Raw genomic sequence first — 27,027 nt, 5'->3', positions numbered from 1 at the left:
TTGAAGTAGTAACATATTGAATTCCTGGAATTTCGGGAAAACCGTGAATTTTTCCAGTTCAAAGTTCCACAACTCCCACATTTTTCATCTGATTCAAATGGTTGCAACTTCAAAATATTCAGCCAGTTAGGGAATTGTGTGCTCTATTTCAACAATTCTATAAAAAAAAAAAAAAAATTCTCGGATTTCAGTTCAACTTCAGCATTGGAGCATTCACACACAATTCCTTCAGGAATTGCCTCATCTAGTTTAAAAGTCATTTTCTTCTGAAAAGGCTTGTTACATGTTAAAAGTGTGACGTTTTCAATTGATTTTATTTCACGTCAGTAAATGACGCCGTTTTACAATGAGTTTTTCGAGTTACCAAAGTACTAGCGAATACTGGGTTACTTCTATACTTAAAAAAACACACAATAAAAGTGGGGTAAAACAAAAAAAAAGTAGAATAGTGAAAGGTGAGAAGCAAACGTTAAAATGTTGTTGGCATATTGGATTGATTAAAAAAATATCAATAAATAAATAACTAAAAGCTTACCTTTTTATGTTTGCATAGTATGTATACATAATTAATGTTGGAAATACAAATCTTTATATATTCAGAAAGGCTGGTCTTAAAGAGGTAGGCATTTTTCTCAGTTCCCAAGAAGGTCAGAAGTACAAGAACGTGTGTGTGTGTGTGTGTGTGTGTGTGTGTGTGTGTGTGTGTGTGTGTGTGTGTGTGTGTGTGTACCAGTGGGGTAAAAAAAAATAAGTAGAACGGTCAAAGGTGAGAAGAAAACGTTAAAATGTTGTTGGCATATTGGATTGATTAAAAATAAATAAATAAATCAAATAAATACCTAAAAGCTTACCTTTTTCTCTTTGCATAGTATGTATATATAATTAATGTTGTAAATACAAATCTTTATACGTCTAGAAAGGCTGGTCCTAAAGATGGAGGCATTTTTCTCAGGTCTCAAGAAGGTCAGAAGTACAAGACCGTGTGTGTGTGTGTGTGTGTGTGTGTGTGTATACCAGTGGGGTAAAAAAAAATAAGTAGAACGGTCAAAGGTGAGAAGAAAACGTTAAAATGTTGTTGGCATATTGGATTGATTAAAAAACAAAAACAAAAATAAATAAATCAATAAATAAATAACTGAAAGGTTACCTTTTTATATTTGCATAGTATGTATATATTATTAATGTTGTAAATACAAATCTTTATATATCTAGAAAGGCTGGTCCTAAAGAGGGAGGCATTTTTCTCAGGTCTCAAGAAGGTCAGAAATACAAGAACGTGTGTGTGTGTGTGTGTGTGTGTGTGTGTGTGTGTGTGTGTGTGTGTGTGTGTGTGTGTGTGTGTGTGTGTGTACCAGTGGGGTAAAAAAAAAAAAGTAGAATGGTGAAAGGTGAGGAAACGTTAAAATGTTGTTGGCATATTGGAGTGATTTAAAAACAAAAAAGTAAAAAAAAATCAATGAATAAATAATTTAAAGCTTACCTTTTTATATTTGCATAGTATGTATATATAATTAATGTTGTAAATACAAATCTTTATATATTTAGAAAGGCTGGTCCTAAAGAGGGAGGCATTTTTCAGAGGTCTCAAGAAGGTCTGAGGTACAAGAACGTGTGTGTGTGTGTGAGTGTGTGTGTGTGTGTGTGTACCAGGAAAAGCAGTGCTGAGGTCCACCGGGGGCTGGTTGGTGTCCACGGTGATCTTAAAGTTACTGGTCTTGCTGGGAGGGGAGGCGATGCAGACCAGTGCAAGAGGAAGTGTGAACCTGGACTGAAGGACATGAGGGACACCTGCAAAGAGAGATCCACATGTTGCTTAGTGTTGGGGGGAGGGGATTGGGAAACATGTGGTGGTCTGGACTACTGGAGCTTCTAGTCTTTCTACAAACAGTTACTAGTGGGGATAAAAGCCATGTCAGCACTTTTTCATTTTGCAAGTTGTTATTTCTGCAGCCCATTCAAGTAGTTTTACATGTCACCTACCCCCCCCCCCCCCCACCACCACCTCATTTAACGTGCCGTCCTAAATGATCTTAAGTGGTCTGCCACATTATATTATGTGGTCTGCTAAGTCATTTGATCTAGTCTGCCACATGATTTCAACGGGTCCAACGCACAATTTAAAAAAAAAAAGAAAAAAAAAGGTTTTATTGAATTGATAGGGAAATCACAACACAGGTACAGAGAAGACACACTTTTTTTTCCTGCCCCCCAAAAATTAAAAAAGTAGCTAAATAAATAAAAATAAAAATTACAAAAACTAAATAGTGTGTGAATGTTGTCTGTCTATCTGTGTTGGCCCTGCGATGAGGTGGCGACTTGTCCAGGGTGTACACCGCCTTCCGCCCGATTGTAGCTGAGATAGGCGCTGGCACGATTGTAGCTGAGATAGGCGCCAGCGCCCCCCGCGACCCGAAAGCGAATAAGCGGTAGAAAATGGATGGATGGATGGATGGATGGAAAAACAAAATAAAAATAAAATATGTGTATATCAGGAGGCTCGTCACGTCATTTTATGTGTCCGCTGCATTATATTATGTAGTCTGCCACATATTTTAAATTGGCCTGCCACATTATTTTATGTAGTTTGCCAAGTCATTTATGTGGCCCACCACCTCATTTTATGTGGTCTGTCAGGTTATATATGTGTCTGCCACATAAAATATATTTTATATGGCGGACACGCTATTTTATGCAGCCCACAACCTTGTTTTTACGTAGCTCACCACATAATTGTATGTGGTCTGCCACATCATTTATGTGGTCCGCAACATAATTTTATGCGGCCCACCACTTACTTTACGTGGCCTACCACTTCATTTTATGTGGTCTGCCAAGTCATTTATGTGGTCCGCAACATTATTTTATGCAGCCCGCCAAACAATTTAATGTGGCCTGTCACATCATTTTACGTAGTCTGCCAAGACATTTTATGTGGTCTGCCAAGTTATGTATTGGTCCACCACATTAGTTCATGCGGCCCATCAAAAAAATTTAAGTTAGCCTGCCACATCATTTTATGTACTCCGCCAAGACATTTTATGTGGTCTGCCAAGTTAAGTATGGGTCTACCACATTTGTTCATGCGGCCCAACAAACAATTTAAGTTGGCCTACCACATCATTTTATGTACTCCGCCAAGACATTTTATGTGGTCTGCCATGTCATTTACGGATCCGCCACATTATTTTATGTGGCCCATCACCTCATTTATGTGGTCTGCCAAGTCATTTATGTGTCCACCACTTTATTTTACGTGGTCTGCCAAGTCATTAAAGGGTCCACCACATTTTTTTCAATAATTTAAATTGGCCTGCCACGTCATTTTATGTAGTCTGCCAGGACATTTTACATGGTCTGCCAAGTCATTTATGGATCCGCCACATTATTTAATGTGGTCTCCCAAGTCATTTATGGATCTGCCACATCGTTTTACTGTGGTCCGCCAGATCAATTTACGTGGCCCACCACCTCATTTTATGTGGTCTGCCAAGCAATTTATGTGTCCGCCACATTATGTTATGCGGTCTGCCAAGACATGTATGAGTCCACCACATTATGTCAAGCGGCCCGCCAAATTATTTATTGTGACCTGCCACTTCATTTTATGTGGTCTGCCAAGTCATTTGTGAATCTGCCACATCGTTTTATGTGGTCCACCAGGTCATTTTATGTGGTCTGCAAAGTCATTTATGTGTCCGCCCCTTATTTTATGTGGACTGCCAAGTAATTTCATGTGGTCTGCCAAGTTATTTATGAGTCCACCACATTATTTCATTCGGCCCGCCAAATAATTTAATGTGACCTGCCACTTCATTTTGAGTCGTCTGCCAAGACAATTTTACGTGGTCTGCCGAGTCACTTATGGATTTGCCACGTTAGATTACGTGGTCTGCCAAGTCATTTATGTGTCCGTCACAATATTTTATGTGGTCTACCCAGACTTTTAAGTGGTCTGCCAAGTAATTTTATGTGGTCTACAAGTCATTTATGGATCCACCACGTTATTTTATGTGCTCTGCCAAGTCATTATTGGGTCCACCCCTTTCTTTTCAATAATTTAATTATTTTATGTGCTCTGCCAAGTCATTAATGGGTCCACCCCTTTTTTTTCAATAATTTATGGATTTGCCACGTTAGATTACGTGGTCTGCCAAGTCATTTATGTGTCCGTCACAATATTTTATGTGGTCTACCCAGACTTTTTATGTTGTCTGCCAAGTCATTTTATACAATCTGCCAAATCATTTATGGATTCACCACATCATTTTCTGTGGTCTGCCAGATCATTTTATGTGTTCTGCCAAGTCATTTATGGGTCCGCCACATTATTTCATGTGGTCTGCCAAGTCATTTATGGATCTGCCACATTATTTTATGTGGTCTGCCAAGTCATTTATGAGTCCACCACGTTATTTCATGCGGCTCGCCAAATAATTTAAGGTGACCAGCACATCATTTTACGTCGTCTGCCAAGACAATTTTACGTGGTCTGCCATGTCACTTATGGATCTGCCATATTATTTCATGTGGTCTGACAAGTCATTTATGGATCCGCCAGGTCATTTATGTGGCCCACCACCTCATTGTATGTGGTCTGCCAAGTAATGTATGTGTCCGTCACACTATTTAATGTGGTATACCCAGACTTTTTATGTTGTCTGCCAAGTCATTTTATACAATCTGCCAAATCATTTATGGATTCACCACATCATTTTCTGTGGTCTGCCAGATCATTTTATGTGTTCTGCCAAGTCATTTATGGGTCCGCCACATTATTTCATGTGGTCTGCCAAGTCATTTATGGATCTGCCACATTATTTTATGTGGTCTGCCAAGTCATTTATGAGTCCACCACGTTATTTCATGCGGCTCGCCAAATAATTTAAGGTGACCAGCACATCATTTTACGTCGTCTGCCAAGACAATTTTACGTGGTCTGCCATGTCACTTATGGATCTGCCATATTATTTCATGTGGTCTGACAAGTCATTTATGGATCCGCCAGGTCATTTATGTGGCCCACCACCTCATTGTATGTGGTCTGCCAAGTAATGTATGTGTCCGTCACACTATTTAATGTGGTATACCCAGACTTTTTATGTTGTCTGCCAAGTCATTTTATACAATCTGCCAAATCATTTATGGATTCACCACATCATTTTCTGTGGTCTGCCAGATCATTTTATGTGTTCTGCCAAGTCATTTATGGGTCCGCCACATTATTTCATGTGGTCTGCCAAGTCATTTATGGATCTGCCACATTATTTTATGTGGTCTGCCAAGTCATTTATGAGTCCACCACGTTATTTCATGCGGCTCGCCAAATAATTTAAGGTGACCAGCACATCATTTTACGTCGTCTGCCAAGACAATTTTACGTGGTCTGCCATGTCACTTATGGATCTGCCATATTATTTCATGTGGTCTGACAAGTCATTTATGGATCCGCCAGGTCATTTATGTGGCCCACCACCTCATTGTATGTGGTTTGCCAAGTAATGTATGTGTCCGTCACACTATTTAATGTGGTATACCCAGACTTTTTATGTTGTCTGCCAAGTCATTTTATACAATCTGCCAAATCATTTATGGATTCACCACATCATTTTCTGTGGTCTGCCAGATCATTTTATGTGTTCTGCCAAGTCATTTATGGGTCCGCAACATTATTTCATGTGGTCTGCCAAGTCATTTATGGTTTCGCAGCATTATTATATGTGGTCTGCCAAGACATTTATGGGTCCACCACATTATTTCAAGCAGCCCGCCAACTAATTTAAGGTGGCCTTCCACATAATTTTATGTAGTCTGCTAAGTCATTTCAAATGTCCGCCACATCCTTTTCCAACATGGCCTGCTAAACACTGGAAATAGTAAATCCCTTTCTGGTTAAATGTAATAAGTTTCTGTCTAGCAATTTTAACCGAGACATGTTTGCGCGCGTTCCAAAAGTTACCATTTGACCATGCAACAAAACGTTTTAATCTGTTGTAAAAAATGAATGCTTAGATATCTGCTCGTCACCTTGATATACCATTTCAAAACAAGTTTTCCATCAATCCGTTACTAAACATATAATCATTAAAACGGTTTGCCTATGCAAATGATTTATATTCACCAATATGAGGGCGGCCCTGAATGAAAAGGAGTTTGACACCCCTGCACTGCACCAACATCAACAGTGCGCCGCGATCCAAAAGGGAAGTTGTTTGAGCGGAGAGCAGGTCTAACCTTGTTGTCAAACCCTGCTGAGCTTGGCAGAAACGGGCACTGAGCTGCAATAACACCGGCAGCCGAACCAGCAGTGGAAATAGAATCCTCGGAGGAATGACAGTTCCAACATGGAATGTTCCAGGTTATTGCCAATAGCAGTAATAGGTTGCAACTACTGTGAAGTCTTTCAGCGCAGGCGCACAATTATCATGCGGTGATGTGAGTAATTCGATTGGGCTTGAATGAACAAAGTGAGGCGCAGCCAAGCCAAACTGCAGCTCCCAAGACCGAGTGCAACAATTATCCCTCTCGGCTACTGTCTCATGCACTTTGGATGTTTGCTCAACATTGGATGACCCCCCCCCCCCCCCCCCCCCCCTTCCTCCCAGCAGCAGGTGCCCTCAGCATGAAGGCTCCTGCTGCTCCTACGAGCCAAAGCAAAGAGTCCTTAGGTTCACTAAGACGGGTGTTGCCGGAGAGGTGAAGGAGAGTACTACGCCGTAAAACTGCAAACTCCATTTCAGGCGGAGAAGACAAAAGAAGATTCAAAGACACAGAGGGTTGGGACAGATGTCTGGAAGAATGAATGATTAGAATTCTCAGCTGTCCCTCAGTCTTCATTCTTCCTTTTAAGAATCGAACAAACTTTACTGTCATACCAGCACACAGTACCAGAGATGCCAGATTTATCCCAATGATTATTGTACAGTATGCTCTTTATTGTCATTGGACTAGTACAATGAAATTTCAGTTTCACCACAAACTCGTTCCAGAATAGACAAACATTGATCAGGTGGACAGAACAGGAACGGTGATGGATAGACACTACGGCACTCCATAAATGGTAGAAAAAAGGTGAACGCTGGGGGAGGATGAGTAAAAAAAAAGAATGTCGATCTTAGACTGGGCTCCAATGGGGGAGGAGGCACAAACTGGAGGAGAGGAAAACACTTGATAGCCGATAAGCACACAAACATTTTACACAGAAACCACAAGACTTGCAACAGGAGGGGAGGGAGCTGCCAGCCACTTGGGGCTGTTGTCCGTCATACAACGTGGGGTGAAGCGGTGGCAAACGTGAGGGGCAACATTCCCTCTAAGGTACGCGCCTGTGCATTTGCACACTGCTCCCACGTCCTTTGAGAAAGGCAAATCTAGGCTGCCGACAAAATCGAATAAAAAGATAAGCGTATAACAGTGTGCACGTCTGCCGTCGCTCACAACCTGAGAATCCCTGGTTCAATCCCCACCTAGTACCAACCTTGTCACATCCGTTGTGTCCTTGAGCAGTAGTGTGAAAGTGCTTTGAGTACCTTGAAGGTAGAAAAGTGCTATACAAGTACAACCCATTTATAATTTATTTATCATTATATGAAACATTGGAGGGAAAATTGGTGAGGGGGTGGGGTATGTTTGCATATGTAGCCATTGTCCATGGTATGTTGAGTCAGTAGGCCTGGGGTCTCTCTGCAAGCGGTGGCAAAGGAACATAAGTTTATCTTTCCAGGTGTTGTTGACAGAAAAGGAGTTTGTTTCGTCTTCGCTGGGAATCTTGAAGCAACGACCTTGCCACATTGCAGCCAGGGAAAACCATCAAGATTACAGTGGTTGTGTTTGAGCGAGTAAAAACAAATGTACTTTTCACTCTTCGTTGTCTATGTCCGGTCTTCAAATTCATCCTACAGATGGTCCAAAGTATGACTGTCCACAGTTCTGCCCGCATGCTCCAATCATTTGTGGCAGCTTTGCGGTGCCATGAATGACTGCCAGCATCATCCAATTTTTGATTCATTACAATGCTTACTCCAATCAGCAGGTTTCCTGTTATCACGAATCCGAATAGTTAGATATGGTCAAAGTCCTCGGCTAAAGGGGTCGCTCAGCACGCCGTTACTTCCATGAGTACATCATGTGTACAGCAACGGTCCGAAAAGAACAGACAAGTTCCCCTGAACCCGAGATCTTGAAATTTTTGCCGGGATGCATTCCATTGTTTAGATTTTGGAGAGCAATGTAAGAAGAGGAAACAAGAAATTTAAACAAGACAGGAGAAACAAGCCCAGCTCAGCACAGTTGGTACACGTGTGCCAGTTAAGTGTTCCTCGACCAGGAATGGTGAGGTGTGGGAGATTGGCATCCATTGCAACGGAGCACCATGGGACATCAGCACTCTTACATCTTCCAGAAAGAAGGACTGAAGCTGTTCTTCAGTCCGATGGTCCTACATCGGATGCTCCCCAGCCTCCCGCCTGAGGGGAAGGGGTCAAAGGGAGGGTGTGCAGGCTCCTTGGTGATGCAGACCTCTCTTTCTGAATCTGCTGATGAAGAAGTGTGTGATGGTGATGGATGTCCCACAGTAACATTTGTGGATGTACTCAAGAAAGATACAGGAGCGCAAAAAACCAACAAGCTGCCCGGATGTATGGAGAACCGGGATGACTGGAAGAGACGACGGAAGGCTCATTTGAGGACGACTTAGCGAGAGTCAAAAAGATGCCCTCTACAGTCTACCAAAAGGCTTTCACCACCCTCTGCAGTGCCTTCCTCTCTTCAGCCGTGCAGCTGCTGTGCCACACCATTCTACTGGTGCTGCGGGTGCGCTCCACCACTCTGCAGAAGGATGGAGCTCCACAGTCTCTAGTGATTTACGTCCCACAGTAACATTTAAGGATGTATTCAAGAAAGATATGTGAATGCAAAGCACCAACGAGTTTCCCAGATGTATGGAGAACCAGAATGACTGGAAGAGAAATTGGAAAGTTTGTCTGTGGACAACCTTGAGAGAATAAGAGAGCTACAGTCTTCAGAGCAGCTTTCACCAGGATGGTGTTTTATTCTGGAAGTGACTGCAGAAGGTCTGCAGTGCCTTCCACTCTTTAGCCATGAAGATGTTGTGCCACAACGCTGAAGGTGTGCTCCACCACTCTGCTGACGCTCCTAACGATGGAGCTCCATAATCCAGCATAGCACAGCTTTCTGAGGGAGTAGAGATGCTGATGTGCCTTCTTGAGCAGACAAGGTGAGGTCCCTGGATAAATGAACCCCAAGATACTTGAGGCTGGAGACCACTTCCACATCTGCTCTACCGATGTGCAGGCGGCACGGGGGGGATGTGACGTTCCTGAAGTCCACCTTGGTCTTTTTTACAGATGCAAAGGTTGTTTGTTTTGCACCAAACCACCAGATGGTCCACCTCCCCTCTTTACTCGGGTTAATCGTTGTCTGCGAGGACATAGCATGCTTCCAACTTTGCGGGAACGCTTTGGGTAACCTTCCTGTTCCCACTGCACAAAGCAAGCTACATTAAGATGTGCTTGAGGGAAGAACTAAATCAAGTCCAGCATCACATGGATCCCCTCCAACATCTTTAAGAGTCTTCCCAGAAGAGCATAAAGATTCCACATTTTCCTCCCTTTGGAGCTAAAAAAAAATGTGTCCCAAGACGATGATAAAGGTTGTCAAATGATTGTCCGTATTTGTTTTATTAACTGCGGTCACATGCTGCAGATTAGCTCGCAAGTAGAAGCATCTGTGCACAAGACAACCATGGCACAAATCCGTCTCTGTCAAACATCTACTGACTGTCACGGAAGCCAAAAAACATTCTCGCGGTTTGGAAAGAAAACCCGACATGGGTCTTTCGCCGCAGTCTTGTATTTCGGGGACAACCTCGACACCGACCTGTGCTTCATTGCATGGTGAGGGGTCAGGCGTCGTCACCTCGGACCCCTGGCTAGTGGCGCTCATTACAATCCAATTGTGTGTGGTCGCTACTGCAGATACAGTTCCCATATAACAACCATATGTGCTGAATAAAAGCATATGATTTACAGATAAAACACAGCCATACAATACACCAGTGTGTGTATGTGTGCGTGTGTGTGTTCTTGTATTTCTACCTTTCTTGAGACATCAACAAGTGAAGTACCTTCCATATGAGGGCCTGTGAAAAAGTTAGGACCGAAATCATTGTCCCAATATGGAAAACCATTGCATATAATAGAGAACCAACTACTAGAGTCCGTGAACATTGCTCCAAAGTCAGGATTTTTTGTTGATTTAATGTGCATACAAAAGCAAACATTGACAAGTGCAAAGGCAGCAATATATGATAAAACAAGACGGTAGGTATAGAAGGACGTCACTACTCATTCCCCAAAAAAACAGCCAGGTGAACAGCTGATTTTATGACTTCCGGTGCTGACGTAAGACAAAACCCGCGTCCCATATGTGACCGTAGGATGAACAAATACACTACGCTACTGAGACTATGGTGGCCATTAACAGTTAGCTCTTCTACAGCTGGGTTACCCAAAGTGAGGCACACGGGCCATCTTGTTGGAATTAGGGGTAAAATCACCAGAAATTATTCCTGGGCGCAGCATCGCTGCCACCCACTGCTCCCCTCACCTCCCAGGGGGTGGAACAAGGAGATGGGTCAAATGCAGAGGACAAATTTCACCACACCTAGTGTGTGTGTGACAATCATTGGTACTTGAAATTTTACTTAACTTTTACTTAACTTTAACTTTAAATCTGTGGTCCGTGACTCATATGTCATTGGCCTTGAGCACATTACAAAAAACGAAAAGAGTGAGATTTAATTTGCACCCCTGGTGGTGCAATCTATCAAAATTAGGGTGGTCCCAAAAAGTAGGAACTTTTCAAATTGACTGTGTCGGTTTTAAAAGTGCTCCCCCTCTGGTCAACCTACGAAATATCAAGTGTGTGTAAAGAATTCAAATGCACCCCCTTTGACCAAAATTAATTTGAAAAAATATATATAATAATTATGTTTATAGAGACAGACTGTAATAACCTGAGGTAAATAATGAAGATTTAAAAGAAATTACAAACAAAAAAAAACAAAACAACTAAAAGCTTACCTTTTTTATACTTGCTTGGTTTGGATATATTATTAATGTTGTAAAGACAAATCTTTATATATCTAGAAAGGGTGGTCCTGAAAAGGTAGGCATTTTTCGGAGGTCTCAAGAAGGTCAGAAGTACAAGAGTGTCTGTGTGTGTGTGTGTATGTGTGTGTGTGTGTGTGTGTGTGTGTGTGTGTGTGTGTGTGTGTGTGTGTGTGTGTCTTCCGGCAATGCTTACTTAGTGGGGACATCGTTCTGTTTACACAGTCAACTTTAAGGGACCTCTGATGGTATGGGGACAAAAATGGTCTTCAGTAGTTCTGTACAATTTTGTGTGAATTATGCAAAATGATTTCAATTTGGTCCCCATGAACCATATTAACTCTTTTCCCCAGGGTCCCCAGTAAGATCGATCAGCACATTACTTCATCAGTCCAGAGTTCTAAAGACGTGTATGAGCTAACTGGGCAGTGGCCATTTTACCACATTTTTTTTTATGCCTCCACAACCTGTAGAAAGGGTGGTCCCCACAAGTCACGATCAAAAACTTGGTCCCAATTCTGAATGATAACCAGTGTGTGTGTGTGTGTGTGTGTGTGTGTGTGTGTGTGTGTGTGTGTGTGTGTGTGTGTGTGTGTGTGTTCTGACAATGCTAACTTAATGGGAACATCACTCTGTTTACACCTATAAGGGACCTCTGGCGGTATGGGGACAAAAATGGTCCTCAGTAGTCATGTACAAATTTGTGTGAATTATGCAAAATTATCTAAATTTGGTCCTCCATGAACCATATTAAGTATTTTTCCCCAGGGTCCCCAGTAAGAATGATCAGCACATTACTTCATCAGTCCAGAGATTTTGAGACGTGTATGAGCTTACTGGGCAGTGGCCATTTTACCACATTTTTTTTATGCCTCCACAACCTGTAGAAAGGGTGGTCCCCACAAGTCACAATCAAAAACTTGGTCCCAATTCTGAATGATAACCAGTGTGTGTGTGTGTGTGTGTGTGTGTTCTGGCAATGCTAAGTTAATGGGAACATCACTCTGTTTACACCTATAAGGGACAATCTGGCGGTATGGGGACAAAAATGGTCCTCAGTAGTCATGTATAAATTTGTGTGAATTATGCAAAATTATCTAAATTTGGTCCCCCATAAACCATATTAAGTCTTTTTCCCCAGGGTCCCCAGTAAGAATGATCAGCACATTACTTCATCAGTTCAGAGATTTTGAGACGTGTATGAGCTAACTGGGCAGTGGCCATTTGACCTCTTTTTTTTATGCCTCCACAACCTGTAGAAAGGTTGGTCCCCACAAATCACGATCAACAACTTGGTCCCCATTCCAAATGATAACCAGTGTGTGTGTGTGTTTGTGTGTGTGTGTTCTGGCAATGCTAACTTAATGGGGACATCACTCTGTTTACACCTTTAGGGGACCTTTGACGGTATGGGGACAAAAATGGTCCTCAGTAGTCATGTACAAATTTGTGTGAAGTATGCAAAATTATTTAAATTTGGTCCCACATGAACCATATTAAGTCTTTTTTCCCCAGGGTCCCCAGTAAGAATAATCAGCACATTACTTCATCAATCCAGAGATTTAAAGACGTGTATGAGCTAACTGGGCAGTGGACATTTTCCCTCATTTTTTTTATGCCTCCACAACCTGTAGAAAGTGGGGTCCCCACAAGTCACGAACAACAACTTGGTCCCCATTCCAAATGATAACCAGTGTGTGTGTGTGTGTGTGTGTGTGCGTGTGTGTGTGTGTGTGTGTGTGTCTCCACTGGGCCTCTAACCCCACTACAGATCACGGCACATCCTATTCTGTATCAAACCACACAAAGTTGGACAACTAAAACAAACACTGGCTTGGGACTGGGAACACTACTGACTATTCTGTGTGTGTCATAATAAATTTAGTATGAAGACTGTAGAGTGTAAAAAGAAAAATGGGATATTTGTATTCATAAAGCGGGGAGACATGTGCAAGACTATGTGTGTGTGGACTCCTGGCGGGGATCACGTTACAGGAACATAAACGGTAGGCTGAAGGTTCTTCCTGTTTATACAGTACAGTGTGTGTGTGTGTGTGTGTGTGTGTGTGTGTAAATCTGTACAGTATAGGCACGTTCGACAAATAAATGTGTGCGTGTGTGCGTCTAGTCTATCCAGCCCACGTGAGCGTGCACGTACCTTTGGGGTTAAACTCTGCGGGGAGAGAAAAGGAGAAGATGTTAGACAGATGACAGAAGAAGCAGATGTTCCACCCTGACTGGGCTTTGTTCGCCGTCTTCCCACGCCCCGCGCACAGTCAAGTGCACATGGCGACAAAGCACCTCCAGCGCGATAGCACGCCGGGAGACGATACGCCGTGATAAGGATGAGAGGAGGGTATGGCCGCGCTAAGGGGGTGTGGGAGGCGCCCTGTAATAACTGGCGTCGCCATCATCCAGTGGTGGAGCACTCTTATCGCCCTCAAGCTGGTGGCAACTATCCAAAACAACATTGTTCAGAGGACTTAATAAAGGCGGCGACCATCAAAAGACCCTGGGCCAGATGTCTTTTAAAATCAATAGGATTCTTGCAGAGGGTTAAACCTGGCGTGCTGTAGGTGTGCTTGTTTGCCAATTGACATGTTCATACACAAAGGGTAGGCAGCACGGTGGGACAGGGGCTAGTGCATGTGCCTCACAATACGAAGGTCCTGAGTAGTCCAGGGTTCAATCCCGGGCCTGGGATCTTTCTGTGTGGAGTTTTGCATGTTCTCCCCATGACTGCTTGGGTTAGCTCCGGGTACTGCGGCTTCCTCCCGCCATGCACCTGGGGATAGGTTGATTGGCGACACTAAATTGGCCCTAGTGTGTGAATGTTGTCTGTCTATCTGTGTTGGCTCTGTGATGAGGTGGCGACTTGTCCAGGGTGTACACCGCCTTCTGCCCAAATGCAGCAGAGATAAGCTCCAGCACTGCCCGCAACCACAAAAGAAACAAGCGGTAGAAAATTGGATGGATGGATGGATGGATACCCAAAGGGTCATCATTTTGTGTCTTGCTGTCTAAATCCAAACCTTTTACCTCCAAGGACTAAATTAAAAATGTGCCTATTGCTGGGTTGTCCGTTTTTCTTTTTTGGCAGCTTAATTCACAAGATGGCCGAGCAGCTTGAGCGTAACATTAATAAAAAAGGGAGTGAGTGTAGAGTTTGAGCATAAAATGCCGTATTGCTGTTCTGTTCTTGGGTGTTCCAGTCGCTCAAATAGAGATAGGAAAGAGCTTTCATAGAGTCCAGAAAAAAGTGGTTCTTGAAGGCAATAAAGTCCAAGAGCGAGTCGAAGGAAATGGCTCTTAAAAAATCACTTTCATCATCTTGTGGAATACATTTGGATCGCATTTGTCTGCAGTGATTACTTTGGAAAACATTTGAATTGGTTTGAGAAGCTTTCTGTGGTCGAGTTTATTCTCTGCTATATTAGCAGTGTTTGAAAGCAGAACTAAATGTGTAAAACGCATCCTTGTGGTCTACATAACATGTAATGGTGGTTCTTTGGTCAAAATGTTGCATAGATGATGTTTTACACATCATCTTCAAGCCGCTTTCTGACAGTCGCTTTCGGTCACGCCCTTTTGTGGGCGGTCTTATTCACATGGCTCACCTTCGGCAGCGTCTTCTCCCAGTCATATTTGTTGTAGCGGTGTAGCGTATACAAGGACGGGAGTGGAGGAAGTGTCAAAAGATGGAGCTAACTGTTTTATCGACATTCAGACTTTACTTCAATCAATAACGGAGAAGCATCTCCTCATCTGGAAACAACAAGAAGGCCGGAAATGTTTCCTATGAAAAACCGTCCCACCGGAACTCTCTAATAACTAAAGTTCCTTGGGTGGATAATGTCAACTCACTGCACCGGTATGTTTTAGTGCTTTCATGGCGAGTTTACTGACAGATATAAGTAATAACTTTACACTACTTTATATTAGAAATTGCAACAGTGGAGGATGAATGTCACATAACAAGAAGATAGAGAAAAAGAAGCTTATCGACTACGGCATTGCCACGGACTACAAAGGCGGACGTGTGCAATTTTTCAGCAATTATGCAGTTCCTAAATACAGCTCAGCAGCTATTAGAAGGTAAGAAGTTGCTTTTGCATAATATTGCGAAACAAAACGCCAGATAAAATGTCTTACCTGATATACACACCATAATAATACTCCTATGTTGAAGCACATTTAACGGTACAGCCTAAACTTATCACTTATGTTTGCCTGCCATCTACTGGTCACATTTATCATTACACCATGTACCAAATAAAGTTGCTTCGAGGAGGGTAAGCTCAACCATAATATATTCCTTACATTAGGCGCACCGTGTTTTAAGTCGCACTGTTGAGTTTTGAGGGAAAAAAAGGTCTTTAAGTGCGCCTCGGGAAAATATGTTAAATGTAAAAACGGTACCGCTTATGATTTTATGGGAAATTTCTGGCGACAGAGCTGGCAGGTCATACTTGCCAACCCTCCCGATTTTCCCGGGAGACTACCTTTCAGTGCCCCTCCCGAAAATCTCCCGGGGCAACCTTTCGCCCGATTTTCTCCCGATTTTAGCGTTGTCACATGCGCTTTTCTTCCAAACAAACAGCACAGAATATATTCGGCTTTTACACACACACACATAAGAGAATGCAAGGCATACTTGGTTAACAGCCATACAGGTCACACTGAGGGTGGCCGTATGAACAACTTTAACACTGTTACAAATATGCGCCACACTCTGAACACTCCGAACAATAATGATAAGCATAATTCGGGAGAACATCCGCACCGTAACACAGCAGAACAAATACCCAGAATCCCTTGCAGCACTAACTCTTCCGGTAGGCTACAATATAACGCCTGTGCTTGTAGGCAGCGAGTCCAAACACTCGCAATGTTTTCATGACACAGCTGTTCTGCCATGCACATCTCACGATTGACAGCTGATAGTGTGGTCGTGTTGTGTTGTGTTGTCTCGTACAGCATTTTGTGGGAGTCAGCATGGCTGCCGGATCAAGTGGAGTGCTGCGCCATTGTTGCTCTTTTCAAGTCACACAGCTTCCGAGGAAATTCTTTCGAGCCCCTAACGACCACAGCCACTGATGAGTTTTCTTTTGATGAGCTTAAGAAGTCGACATCGTCTTACTTGTCAGAATGTCAGAGCCTTTGTGTGGCTTAAAGACAAATGGGTTTGTGTGTTGGTGGGGTTGAAGGTGCAATCATCAGCCCTGAGTGGGAGTCAAAGTGATGCATTCCTTCCATGCCTGCGGAGCGTTTGGAGGTCGAGATGGAGTATTAATGGAGACGAGCAGACACACACACTCAAAGATCAGCATCACTGACGGGGTTTCCTTGGAGACCATTGTTGTGTTAAGCACAGGATGAAGACATAAAGTGGAAAAGAGCAGCTGTGATAAATGAACGGAGCATCAAAGTTCCACCACAGGTGTGTTCCAGAACAAAGTATGATAAACTGATCTTCTGTTTTCATGTTGCTGTTCTGGCTGGGTTTTCTTCACTATGGGGAGTTTTTCCTTGCCTCCGTCGCTAAGTGCTTACTCATGTGGGGATCAGTTGGTTCTCTTTAATGTATGAGGAATGTGGCTTTAAAGCAAACCTAGGCAATCATTTTCACATGGGGGCACATTGAGAGAAAATAAATGTGTCTGGGGCCATATATATATATATATATATATATACATATACATATATATATATATATATATATATATATATATATATAAAGTATATATAAGTATATGTATATATATATATATATATATATAAAGTATATATAAGTATATGTATATATATATATATATATATATATATAAAGTATATATAAGTATATGTATATATATATAAATATATGTGTGTGTATGTATATCTATAAATATATATAAGTGTATATATATAAGTATATGTGTATATATACAAACATATGTATGTATATATATAAATATATATATATATAAATATATATTTATATAAATAAACAGGATATATACACATATACATATATATTTCATATATATATATATATATACACATATATATATACATATATATATATTTATATATACATATATATATATATATGTATATATATATATATATATATATATATACACACCGCTCGTCTGTGCATCGGTTGGGGAGGTCTCTGCGCTGTTGACCTGTCTCCGCTTTGGATGCTCTCCTGCTGGCCCCACTATGGACTGGACTGTCATACTATTATGCTAGATCCATTATGGACTGGACTCTCACTAATATGTTAGATCCACTATGGACTGGACTATCACACTATTATGCTAGATCTGCTATGGACTGGACTCTCACAATTATGCTAGATCCACAATGGACTGGACTCTCAATATGCTAGATCCACTATGGACTGGACTCTCACTATTATGCTAGATCAACTATGGACTGGTTTCTCACTATTATGTTAGATCCACTATGGACTGGACTTTCACACTATTATGTTAGATCCACTATGGACTGGACTCCCACTATTATGCTAGATCCACTATGGACTGGACTCCCACTATTATGCTAGATCCACTATGGACTGGACTCTCACTATTATGCTAGATCCACTATAGACTGGACTCCCACTATCATGTTAGATCCACTATGGACTGGACTCTCACTATTATGCTAGATCCACTATGGACTGGACTCCTACTATTATGTTAGATCCACTATGGACTGGACTCCCACTATTATGTTAGATCCACTATGGACTGGACTCCCACTATTATGTTAGATCCACTATGGACTGGACTCTGACAACACTATGCTAGGTCCACTCGACGTCCATTGCACAGGTCGCCCAGGCAGGAGGTCCCCACATCTGCGGTCCCCTCCAAGGTTTCCCATTGTCCCATTGGGTTGAGTTTTTCCTTGCCCTGATGTGGGATCTGAGGCCGAGGATGTCGTTGTGGCTTGTGCAGCCCTTTGAGACACTCGTGATTTAGGGATATATAAGTAAACATTGATTGATTGATTGACAAGGTGAGATGTTTAGTTGTGATTTAGTGTCATGTAAATAAAATGGACTTAGCGCCCCCCGCGACCCCGAAGGGAATAAGCGGTAGAAAAAGGATGGATGGATGAATGTTTTCCAACTTATTGTTGAAGTAGTGAAGGGTGTGTGTGTTCGTCGGTCTCCTTTTCCACCCTGTGTGTTTGAAATCTGCAAGCCACAAATGCCACAAATCACTCCAGACTACTTCTGTTCTATGTTTAGCGTCACAATAAAGTCTGATAAAAACAAATCCAGACCTAAAATGGATTTGGGGGTAAAGGAAAGTGCTCCAGTAGCAGACTGCTGCCAAGAATATATTCGGTCCAAAGGAAACAGTACGCCGGTTTTATTTTCATAAATATTGAGAACAAAGTGGAGATTGGTGTTTGGAGAAATATTGAAGCCTGTGACATTTGAAATAAGGGCCTGCTGTGTTAGTCCACATGTCAAGTCAGGACTTTCAGCACCGTTGCCTGGAAATAGACGGCCTAGCCTGGAATGGGCCAGCGAGATGAACCTCGAGGAAACAATGGTAACCCAGAGCTTGGGTCGCAACTGAGATCCTTTTTTTTTTTTTTACAAAAATATTTATTTTTTTAATATTTTTTTTTACAGTGAATTACTGTAAATTGAAAAACAGAATCACTTATTTTCACAGTAAATTTCTGGCAACTGAGATGCTGTTTTTGGACAAAAATATAAACTTTTTTTCTTTTTTTTTTTACAGTGCATTACTGTAAATTGAAAAAAGTACCACTGTTAATTTCACAGTAACATTTTGGCAACTGAGCTGGTGTTTTTCTACAAAAATATTAACAATTTTTTTGTTTTTTACAGTGCATCACTGTAAATTGAGAAACAGTACCACTGTTATTTTTACAGTAAAATTTTGGCAACTGAGTTGGTGTTTTTAAACAAAAATATTAATTTTTTTTTACAGTGCATTACTGTAAATTGAGAAACAGTAAATTATTATTCATACAGTAAAAGTTTGGCATCTGAGATGCTGTTTCTTTACGAAAAGATTTACTTTATTTTCTTTTTTTACAGTGCATTACTGTAAATTGACAAACAGTACCACTGTTTTTTACAGTAAAATTTTGGCAACTGAGATGCTGCTTTTTTACAAAAATATTTACCTTTTTTTTTTACACCGCATTACTGTAAATTGAAAAACAGTACCACTGTTAATTTTACAGTAAAATTTGGGAAACTGAGCTGCTGTTTTTCTACTAAAATATTTACAGTTTTTTTTTACAATGCATTACTGTAAATTGAAAAACAGTACCACTGTTATTTTCACAGTAAAATATTGGCAACTGAGATGCTGCTTTTTTACAAAAATATTTCCTTTTTTTTTTTACACCGCATTACTGTAAATTGAAAAACAGTACCACTGTTAATTTTACAGTAACATTTTGGCAACTGAGCTGCTGTTTTTCGACAAAAATATTTACTTTTTTTTTACATTGCACTACTGCAAATTGAGAAACAGTATCACTGTTTTTTACAGAAAAATCTTGGTAACTGAGATGCTGTTTTTTTACAAAAATATTTACAGGAGGTTTTTTTACAGTGCATTACTGTAAATTGAAAAACAGTACCACTGTTGTTTTCACAGTACATTTTGGCTATTGAGCTGATGTTTTTCTACAAAAACATTTACTCTTTTTTTTTTTTTTACAGTGCATTACTGTAAATTGAAAAACATTACCACTGTTTTTTACAGTAAAATTTGGGAATCTGAGCTGCTGTTTTTCTACAAAAATATTTACAGTTTTTTTTACAATGCATTACTGTAAATTCTAAAACAGTACCACTGTTATTTTCACAGTAAAATTTTAGCAACTGATCTGATGTTTTTCTACAAAAATATTTACAGTTTTTTTTTTTTACAGTGCATTACTGTAAATTGAAAAACAGTACCACTGTTTCTTACAGTAAAATTTGGGCAACTGAGCTGCTGTTTTTCTACAAAAATATTTACAGGTTTTTTTTACAATGCATTACTGTAAATTGAAAAACAGTACCACTGTTATTTTCACAGTAAAATTTTAGCAACTGTGCTGATGTTTTTCTACAAAAATATTTACTCTTTTTTTTTACAGTGCATTACTGTAAATTGAAAAACAGTACAAATTTACACCCAATTTTACAGTAAATATTGTCGATAAGCTTGTTCTTTTTCTCAATCTTCTTGTTATGGGACATTCCCCCTCTGCTGTTGCCATTTCTAATATAAAGTAGTGTAAAGTTCTTACCTATTTCTCGTAATGAAAGCGCTAAAACAAACCGGTGTAGTGACTTTACCTTATTCACCCAAGGAACTTTAGTTACAAAGAGTTCCGGTGGGATGGTTTTTCACGGGACACATTTCCGGCCTTGTTGCACTAGTGAGCCAAGGATGAGAAGATGCTGCTGACCTGAATAGACCGCCTCATCGGCAGTGAGCCTTATAATCCATTGCGCCCTATGGTCCAGAAAATATGGTAACTTATACATGGCGAGAAAGACACGAAAAGACACTTTAGCCCACTTTTTTTTCTTTTAACATGCGTGAGGATTATGATCAATTCTTCATCTAAACTGGAAGATAAAAACATCCCATCAGTCAGCATCCCAGTGAGAGCAGACATTGTACAGTAAGGGCCTCATTTACTTAGACCTAAACACCAGTGTGTGCAATCTATAAAATAGTGTGTACTATCATGGCCGAGTGATTAACTAAGACTGCGTGTGCAATTGTAAAGTGGTGCGAAACTGACTTATTCAAATGAGGATTTTGCGTGTACGAAACGGGGATTCACCATGGAGACACTCATTTACTGCACATTCATGTTATCATGCTCCGACCTGCAGCGTTTTTCTATGTTTTAAAACATGTATCAATTTTTATGGGCATTTTAGAAGCAGTCGTGCAATGCATCTACAAATAAACCTTTCCTTTTTTAATATATATATATATATATATATACATTACCGTTGAAGGTGTGCTCAGTGGTGGAAGGCTGCACTAGTCCACTCAAGATGCAAAAAAATGTATACTTAAAGAAGTTTTCTTTTCATGTAAGAATTTCTATGCGGAAAAAAATGAATGCCATTAAAAAATATACTAAAGGACAACAAAACGCACCAACTGAATTTGTTTTAATCAGCCATTGTAAGTTAATAATTCTAACAAAGACACTCGTAAATGTGACGGGATATTAGCAAATGCTATTGAGGCTCGCTTGATTACATTACGATAGCACGTACAAGTGTGCATGAGAACACTCCTACAGACATCAGACATGGGACGGTTTAGGAAGTATGAATTGTTTTAGTTATATTGTAAACCTTATAAACCTACAGACATGGGACAGTTTAGGAAGAGTGAATTGTTCTATTGTAAAACTTACAAACCTACAGACATCACATATGGGACGGTTTAGGAAGTATGAATTGTTTTAGTTCTATTGTAAAACTTATTAACCTCTAGACCTCACACATGGGACGGTTTAGTAAGTATGAAATGTTTTAGTTCTATTGTAAAACTTACAAACCTACAGACATCACACATGGGACGGCTTAGTAAGTATGAATTGTTTTAGCTATATTGTAAAACTTACAAAACTACAGACATGGGACGGTTTAGTAAGTAGGAATTGTTTTAGTTATATTGTAAAACTTACAGTGCTGCACCATCATCATTGGACATTTACAGTAATCCACAGTTGACCAAAGAAATTATTCACAGACTACTTCCTGAGTTGCTAAACCTCGGGGAAATGTTTTCTTCTGGAAAAGGATATTTCAGTTTGACTTAGATGGTTTTATTCCGCAAAAGGCTGAGTGTAATCGCTCCCACATTGATGCGCCCCCTCCTCCGTCACGCTAATGATCTTATTAGAACCAAGGGCTGTCTTACCACGCAAAAGACTAAAAGGTTCCTTTTTTTAATTTTTATTGTTTACCTGTGGGCGAGCTGTACGACACGGTGATGTCTCCGTCCAGATCGGCAGGCGGGTAGCGGCCGTCAAGGAAAGAGGAGAACTCCACAGCTGCGGACGAGCCGGCGCCTGAGGAAGGAACGACAAGGTCATGTTAAAAATCCTCAGTTCTTCCGCTTGTAAACTTAGACTTAGACAAAAAAAAAAGCTTATGTGTTATCTTATTTTGTCGTCTCTTTCAGGTTGTCAATCGAAATACAGTGGGGCAAAAAAGTATTTAGTCAGCCATCGATTGTGCAAGTTCTCCCACTTAAAATGATGACAGAGGTCTGTAATTTTCATCATAGGTACACTTCAACTGTGAGAGACAGAATGTGAAAAAAAATTACAGGAATTCACATTGTAGGAATTTTAAAGAATTTATTTGTAAATTATGGTGGAAAAGAGGTATTTGGTCAATAACAAAAATTCAACTCAATACTTTGTAATATAACCTTTGTTGGCAATTACAGAGGTCATACGATTACTATAGGTCTTTACCAGGTTTGCCCACACAGTAACTGTTTTTTTGGCCCATTCCTTTATGCAGATCTTCTCGAGTGCAGTGATGTTTTGGGGCTGTCACCGAGCAACACGGACTTTAAACTCCCTCCACAGATTTTCTATGGAGTTGAGGTCTGGAGACTGGCTAGGCCACTCCAGGACTTTCAAATGTTTCTTACGGAGCCACTCCTTCGTTGCCCGGGCGGTGTGTTTGGGACCATTGTCATGCTGGTAGACCCAATCACGTTTCATCTTCAAATCTCTCACTGATGGAAGGAAGTTTTGGCTCAAAATCTCACGATACATGGCCCCATTCATTCTTTCCTTAACACTGATCAGTTGTCCTGTCCCCTTAGCAGAAAAACAGCCCTAAAGCATGATGTTTCTACCCCCATGCTTCACAGTAGGTGTGGTGTTCTTGGGATGCAACTCAGTATTCTTCTTCCTCCTAACACGACGAGTTGAGTTTATACCAAAAAGTCCTATTTTGGTTTCATCTGAACAAATGACATCCTCCCAATCCTCTGCTGTATCATCCATGTGCTGTCCTGCAAACTTCAGACGGGCCTGGACATGCACTGGCTTAAGCAGGGGGACACGTCTGGCACTGCAGGATTTGATTCCCTGTCAGTGTAGTATGTTACTGATGGTAACCTTTGTTACTTTAGTCCCAGCTCTCTGCAGGTCATTCACCAGGTCCCCCCATGTGGTTCTGGGATTTTTGCTCACCGTTCACATGATCATTTTGACCCCACAGGATGAGATCTTGCGTGGAGCCCCAGATCGGGGGAGATTATCAGTGGTCTTGTATGTCTTTCATTTTCTGATAATTGCTCCCACAGTTGATTTTTCCACACCAAGCTGCTTGCCTATTGTAGATTCACTCTTCCCAGTCTGGTGCAGGTCTACAATTCTTTTCCTCGGTGTCCTTCGACAGCTCTTTGGTCTTGGCTATAGTGGAGTTTGGAGTTTGACTGTTTGAGGCTGTGGACAGGTGTCTTTTATACAGATAACGAGTTCAAACAGGTTCCATGAATACAGCTAACGAGTGGTGGACAGAAGAGCTACTTAAAAAAAGAAGTTACAGGTCTGTGAGAGCCAGAGATCTTCCTTGTTTGAAGTGACCAAATACTTATTTCACACCATAATTTACAAATAAATTATTGAAAATTCCTACAATGTGAATTCCTGGATTTTTTTTTCACATTCTGTTTCTCACAGTTAAGTGTGCCTATAATGAAAATTACAGACCTCTGTCATCATTTTAAGTGGGAAAACTTGCACAATCGGTGGCTGACTAAATACTTTTTTGCCCCACTGTATGCGCACTAATTGACTGAAAGTACACGCACTTGGCGCGATGATGTCATGTTGTCGATGGAAGAATGCATTTTTAGACAATATGATTTGCCCTAGCGGCTAGCAGACCCCGAGAGTAACAAGCGGTTGCCTTGTTGCCTTTCCATTAAACGGCGGGACAGCACGGCGAAGTTGGGAGAGTGGCCATGCCAGTAACCTAAGGGTTCCTGGTTCAATCCCCACCTTCTACCATCCTAGTCATGTCCGTCGTGTCCTTGAGCAAGACACTTCACCCTTGCTCCTGATGGGTCCTGGCTAGCGCCGTGAATGGCAGCTCCCGCCGTCAGTGTGTGAATGTGTGTGTGTCATACTTGCCAACCCTCCCGGATTTTCCGGGAGACTCCCGAATTCATCGCTTCTCCCGAAAACCTCCCGGAAGAAATTTTCTCCCGAAAATCTCCAGATATTCAGCAGGAGCTGGAGGCCATGCCCCCGCCAGCTCAAACATGCACAGTTCGAAGTTTGAAAAGGAGGATTGCAGGTGGATCTGACGGTATTTAAAGTAATTTTCAAAAACGACTGCTAATCCTCCTCCTTTTTGGCCGGACGACCGCGGAGAATTAAAGTAAGAACACTCCGAAGGCAGAAGTTCATTAAGAGGGGCGGACTCACCGGCTCTCAGCCATGTTTCCGTCGCACAGAGGAAGTCAAGTCCGCAGGAAGTGAAGAAATCCTTCAGCATAAACGTTTTGTTTGTCAAAGATCTTGCGTTCACAAGACCGAACCTGGCGGGGGCCAGCACGTCCAAGGGCCCAGCTAAACCAGGTGGGGCCCGACACACAGCCCGCAGGTGGCGGGGGAGAGGAGCCACGAGGCGGGAAAGAAGGCAGGAGGAATCCGGCCAGGTAAAAAAAGCTGACTGGGACGTCGAAAAACCAACGTTGAAGTTGATCGTATCAGTGGGAGAGGGGCAAAGATCCAACAGTGTTTGGCGGTCATACAGAAGCAGTGAGCTGATGAAAATAGACGCAGACAACACAAAAACGAAAAGAGCTGACAGCGAGAGACAGCAGGGCAAAGCACATACTGGCGCCATCTTCTGGAAACTCAGAAGTGACGTTACTCAAATAGTGAAAGGTAAGTGTTGTTGTAGTTTTTTTTAGTAACCAGCAAGCACAGTACAGTTAGTAGAACAACTGTGTTTTCATTACTGTGTATTTGATAGGAGCCATCTGAAATTCAACTATTTCTTTTATTTATATATATAATAAAATAAATATATATAGCTATAATTCACTGAAAGTGAAGTATTTCATACATACATATATATATATATCCATATATATATATATATATATATATATGTATGTATGAAATACTTGAGTTGGTGAATTGGCAGTAAATATACACCCCTCCCCTCTTAACCATGCCCCCCACCTCAACCACGCCCCCAAACCACGCCTCTGCCCCACCCCCCACTTCCCGAAATCGGAGGTTGACAATAATGGTGTGTGTGAATGGGTGAATGTGGAAGTAGTTTCAAAGCGCTTTGGGCTCCTTTAAAAAAAAGGTAGAAAAGCACATCACATTTACCATAAGAACAATAAATTAGTTTTAGTATAGGTTTGCTGGTTTCAAGAAATGTAATGCCGAGCGCATATCATTATGTCAAGATAATGGCACTTGCATTTTACTCAATTTAGGATTTTTTTCTACCAAGAAAAGTGCACTTGTTATTAGTGAGAATATACTTATTTTAAGGTATTTTAGGGTCATTGAGTTTAGCTAATTTTACTTGTTTTGGAAAGTCAAAGCGCTTTGAGTACCTTGAAGGTAGAAAAGCGCTATACAAGTACAACCCTTTTACCATTTAAAGTCTTGACAAGCTTGTTCTATTGACAGATAATTTGTATTAACTACCTGAACTGTGAAATGCGGTGGAAACATAAACCACACACTTCTACAGGAACCTCCAGTTCCAGGAACTAGAGGTTTCAGGAACCAAAAGTTGTGGAATTGGGCCTTTTGACTGCATCCTCAGCGCCTCCTAATGTTTCTTCTTCCTTTTCCGCCTCCATTTTTTTCGTCAGACATCAGCCAACACCTTTATATACGTTCATGAGGAGCTGCCCAAAGCTCTGTTCTGGGGCCTCACTTATTTTTGTTGCCTCTTGGTCGGTTGGTCCGTGGTTTTGAAAATGTTTATTTCTATGTTTATCATTTCTACATTTTGCCCCTCCAAACTCCCTCTCTTTGTTTATAATGCCTATTTTCTGCTGGATCTACTTTCTATATACTATAAGAAAAAAAATAGCCGTCAGCAGTAAAGTTTTGAAAATTGGTCGCCAAACTAGGGCACGCAGGCCAAACGCTGCCCGCCGGCATCCAAAGTACGGCACGCTGATTTTTTTTTTTTTTTGGACGTGTTGGGCATCCCAGGACTTGGGTGCCCAGCTGCGGGACTTGTGGCACACAAATCGGGGTGTGCATTTTTTAACATTTTGAGAACTTTTACCTACTTTCCCAACTTTTCTCCCCCATGCAGACCCCCTCAAGCCACGACAGAGGTGGCACTCAACTAATTGTCACGCCAAAAGTGACAACATTGTGAAGGTTGAAAAGTTACTTTGTGCTGCTTTATTTCACCCACAGTATGTTTTGTATAGCATTTGTACAGCATTGGGATTATCATCCGTGAAAAGATATTTATAAATACAAAGTACTTACTTTTTTCAGTAAGTCCTTGGTCAAACCCTTCAAATAATGCTTACTACTTTTGAAGCTTTGGTGTTTTGAGCCAGGGTGAATAGCACCAAGTGTGTGTGCATCCTCACTGTCCATGTGCAAATAATAAATAAAAGCAAACCATGTGCGTAGAAAAAATCTAATCAGGAAGTTGTGATTCCTCAGTGACGTTGCCGTTCTGCTTCTACTTAAACCGAGTTAACTGGACTTTTTTTTTGGAGAATAAGTGGGAATTATTGATGGACCGTCCCGACAGTTCGTCAAGATGGTCTTGCACTGCAAAAACTGAAATCTAAGTAAGATTAAATATTTCAAATAAGGGTGATATTTGCTTATTTTCTGTCTGATAAGATAATTATTC

At 41.1% G+C, this 27,027-nt stretch overlaps 1 protein-coding gene across 2 annotated transcripts in view; it reads right to left on the bottom strand.

The window, feature by feature from the left end:
- Positions 1-27,027, bottom strand: part of bbs9 (Bardet-Biedl syndrome 9) — a 327,542-nt gene that overhangs the window by 225,036 nt on the left and 75,479 nt on the right. The window contains exons 14-16 of one of the 2 annotated variants that reach the window (XM_061915390.1): positions 22,104-22,208; positions 13,285-13,299; positions 1,648-1,788 (exon numbers count right to left, since the gene is read on the bottom strand). In XM_061915390.1, the coding sequence (XP_061771374.1) occupies positions 1,648-1,788; positions 13,285-13,299; positions 22,104-22,208 (261 nt within the window). The remainder of the gene's footprint in view (positions 1-1,647; positions 1,789-13,284; positions 13,300-22,103; positions 22,209-27,027) is intronic. The other variant, XM_061915391.1, reaches the window with a different exon arrangement.

Source organism: Nerophis ophidion, linkage group LG11, assembly GCF_033978795.1.
Source record: "Nerophis ophidion isolate RoL-2023_Sa linkage group LG11, RoL_Noph_v1.0, whole genome shotgun sequence".
NCBI lineage: Eukaryota > Metazoa > Chordata > Actinopteri > Syngnathiformes > Syngnathidae > Nerophis > Nerophis ophidion.
The sequence above is the reverse complement of the archived record's forward strand: the minus strand, read 5'-3'. Positions and strand labels throughout refer to the sequence as shown.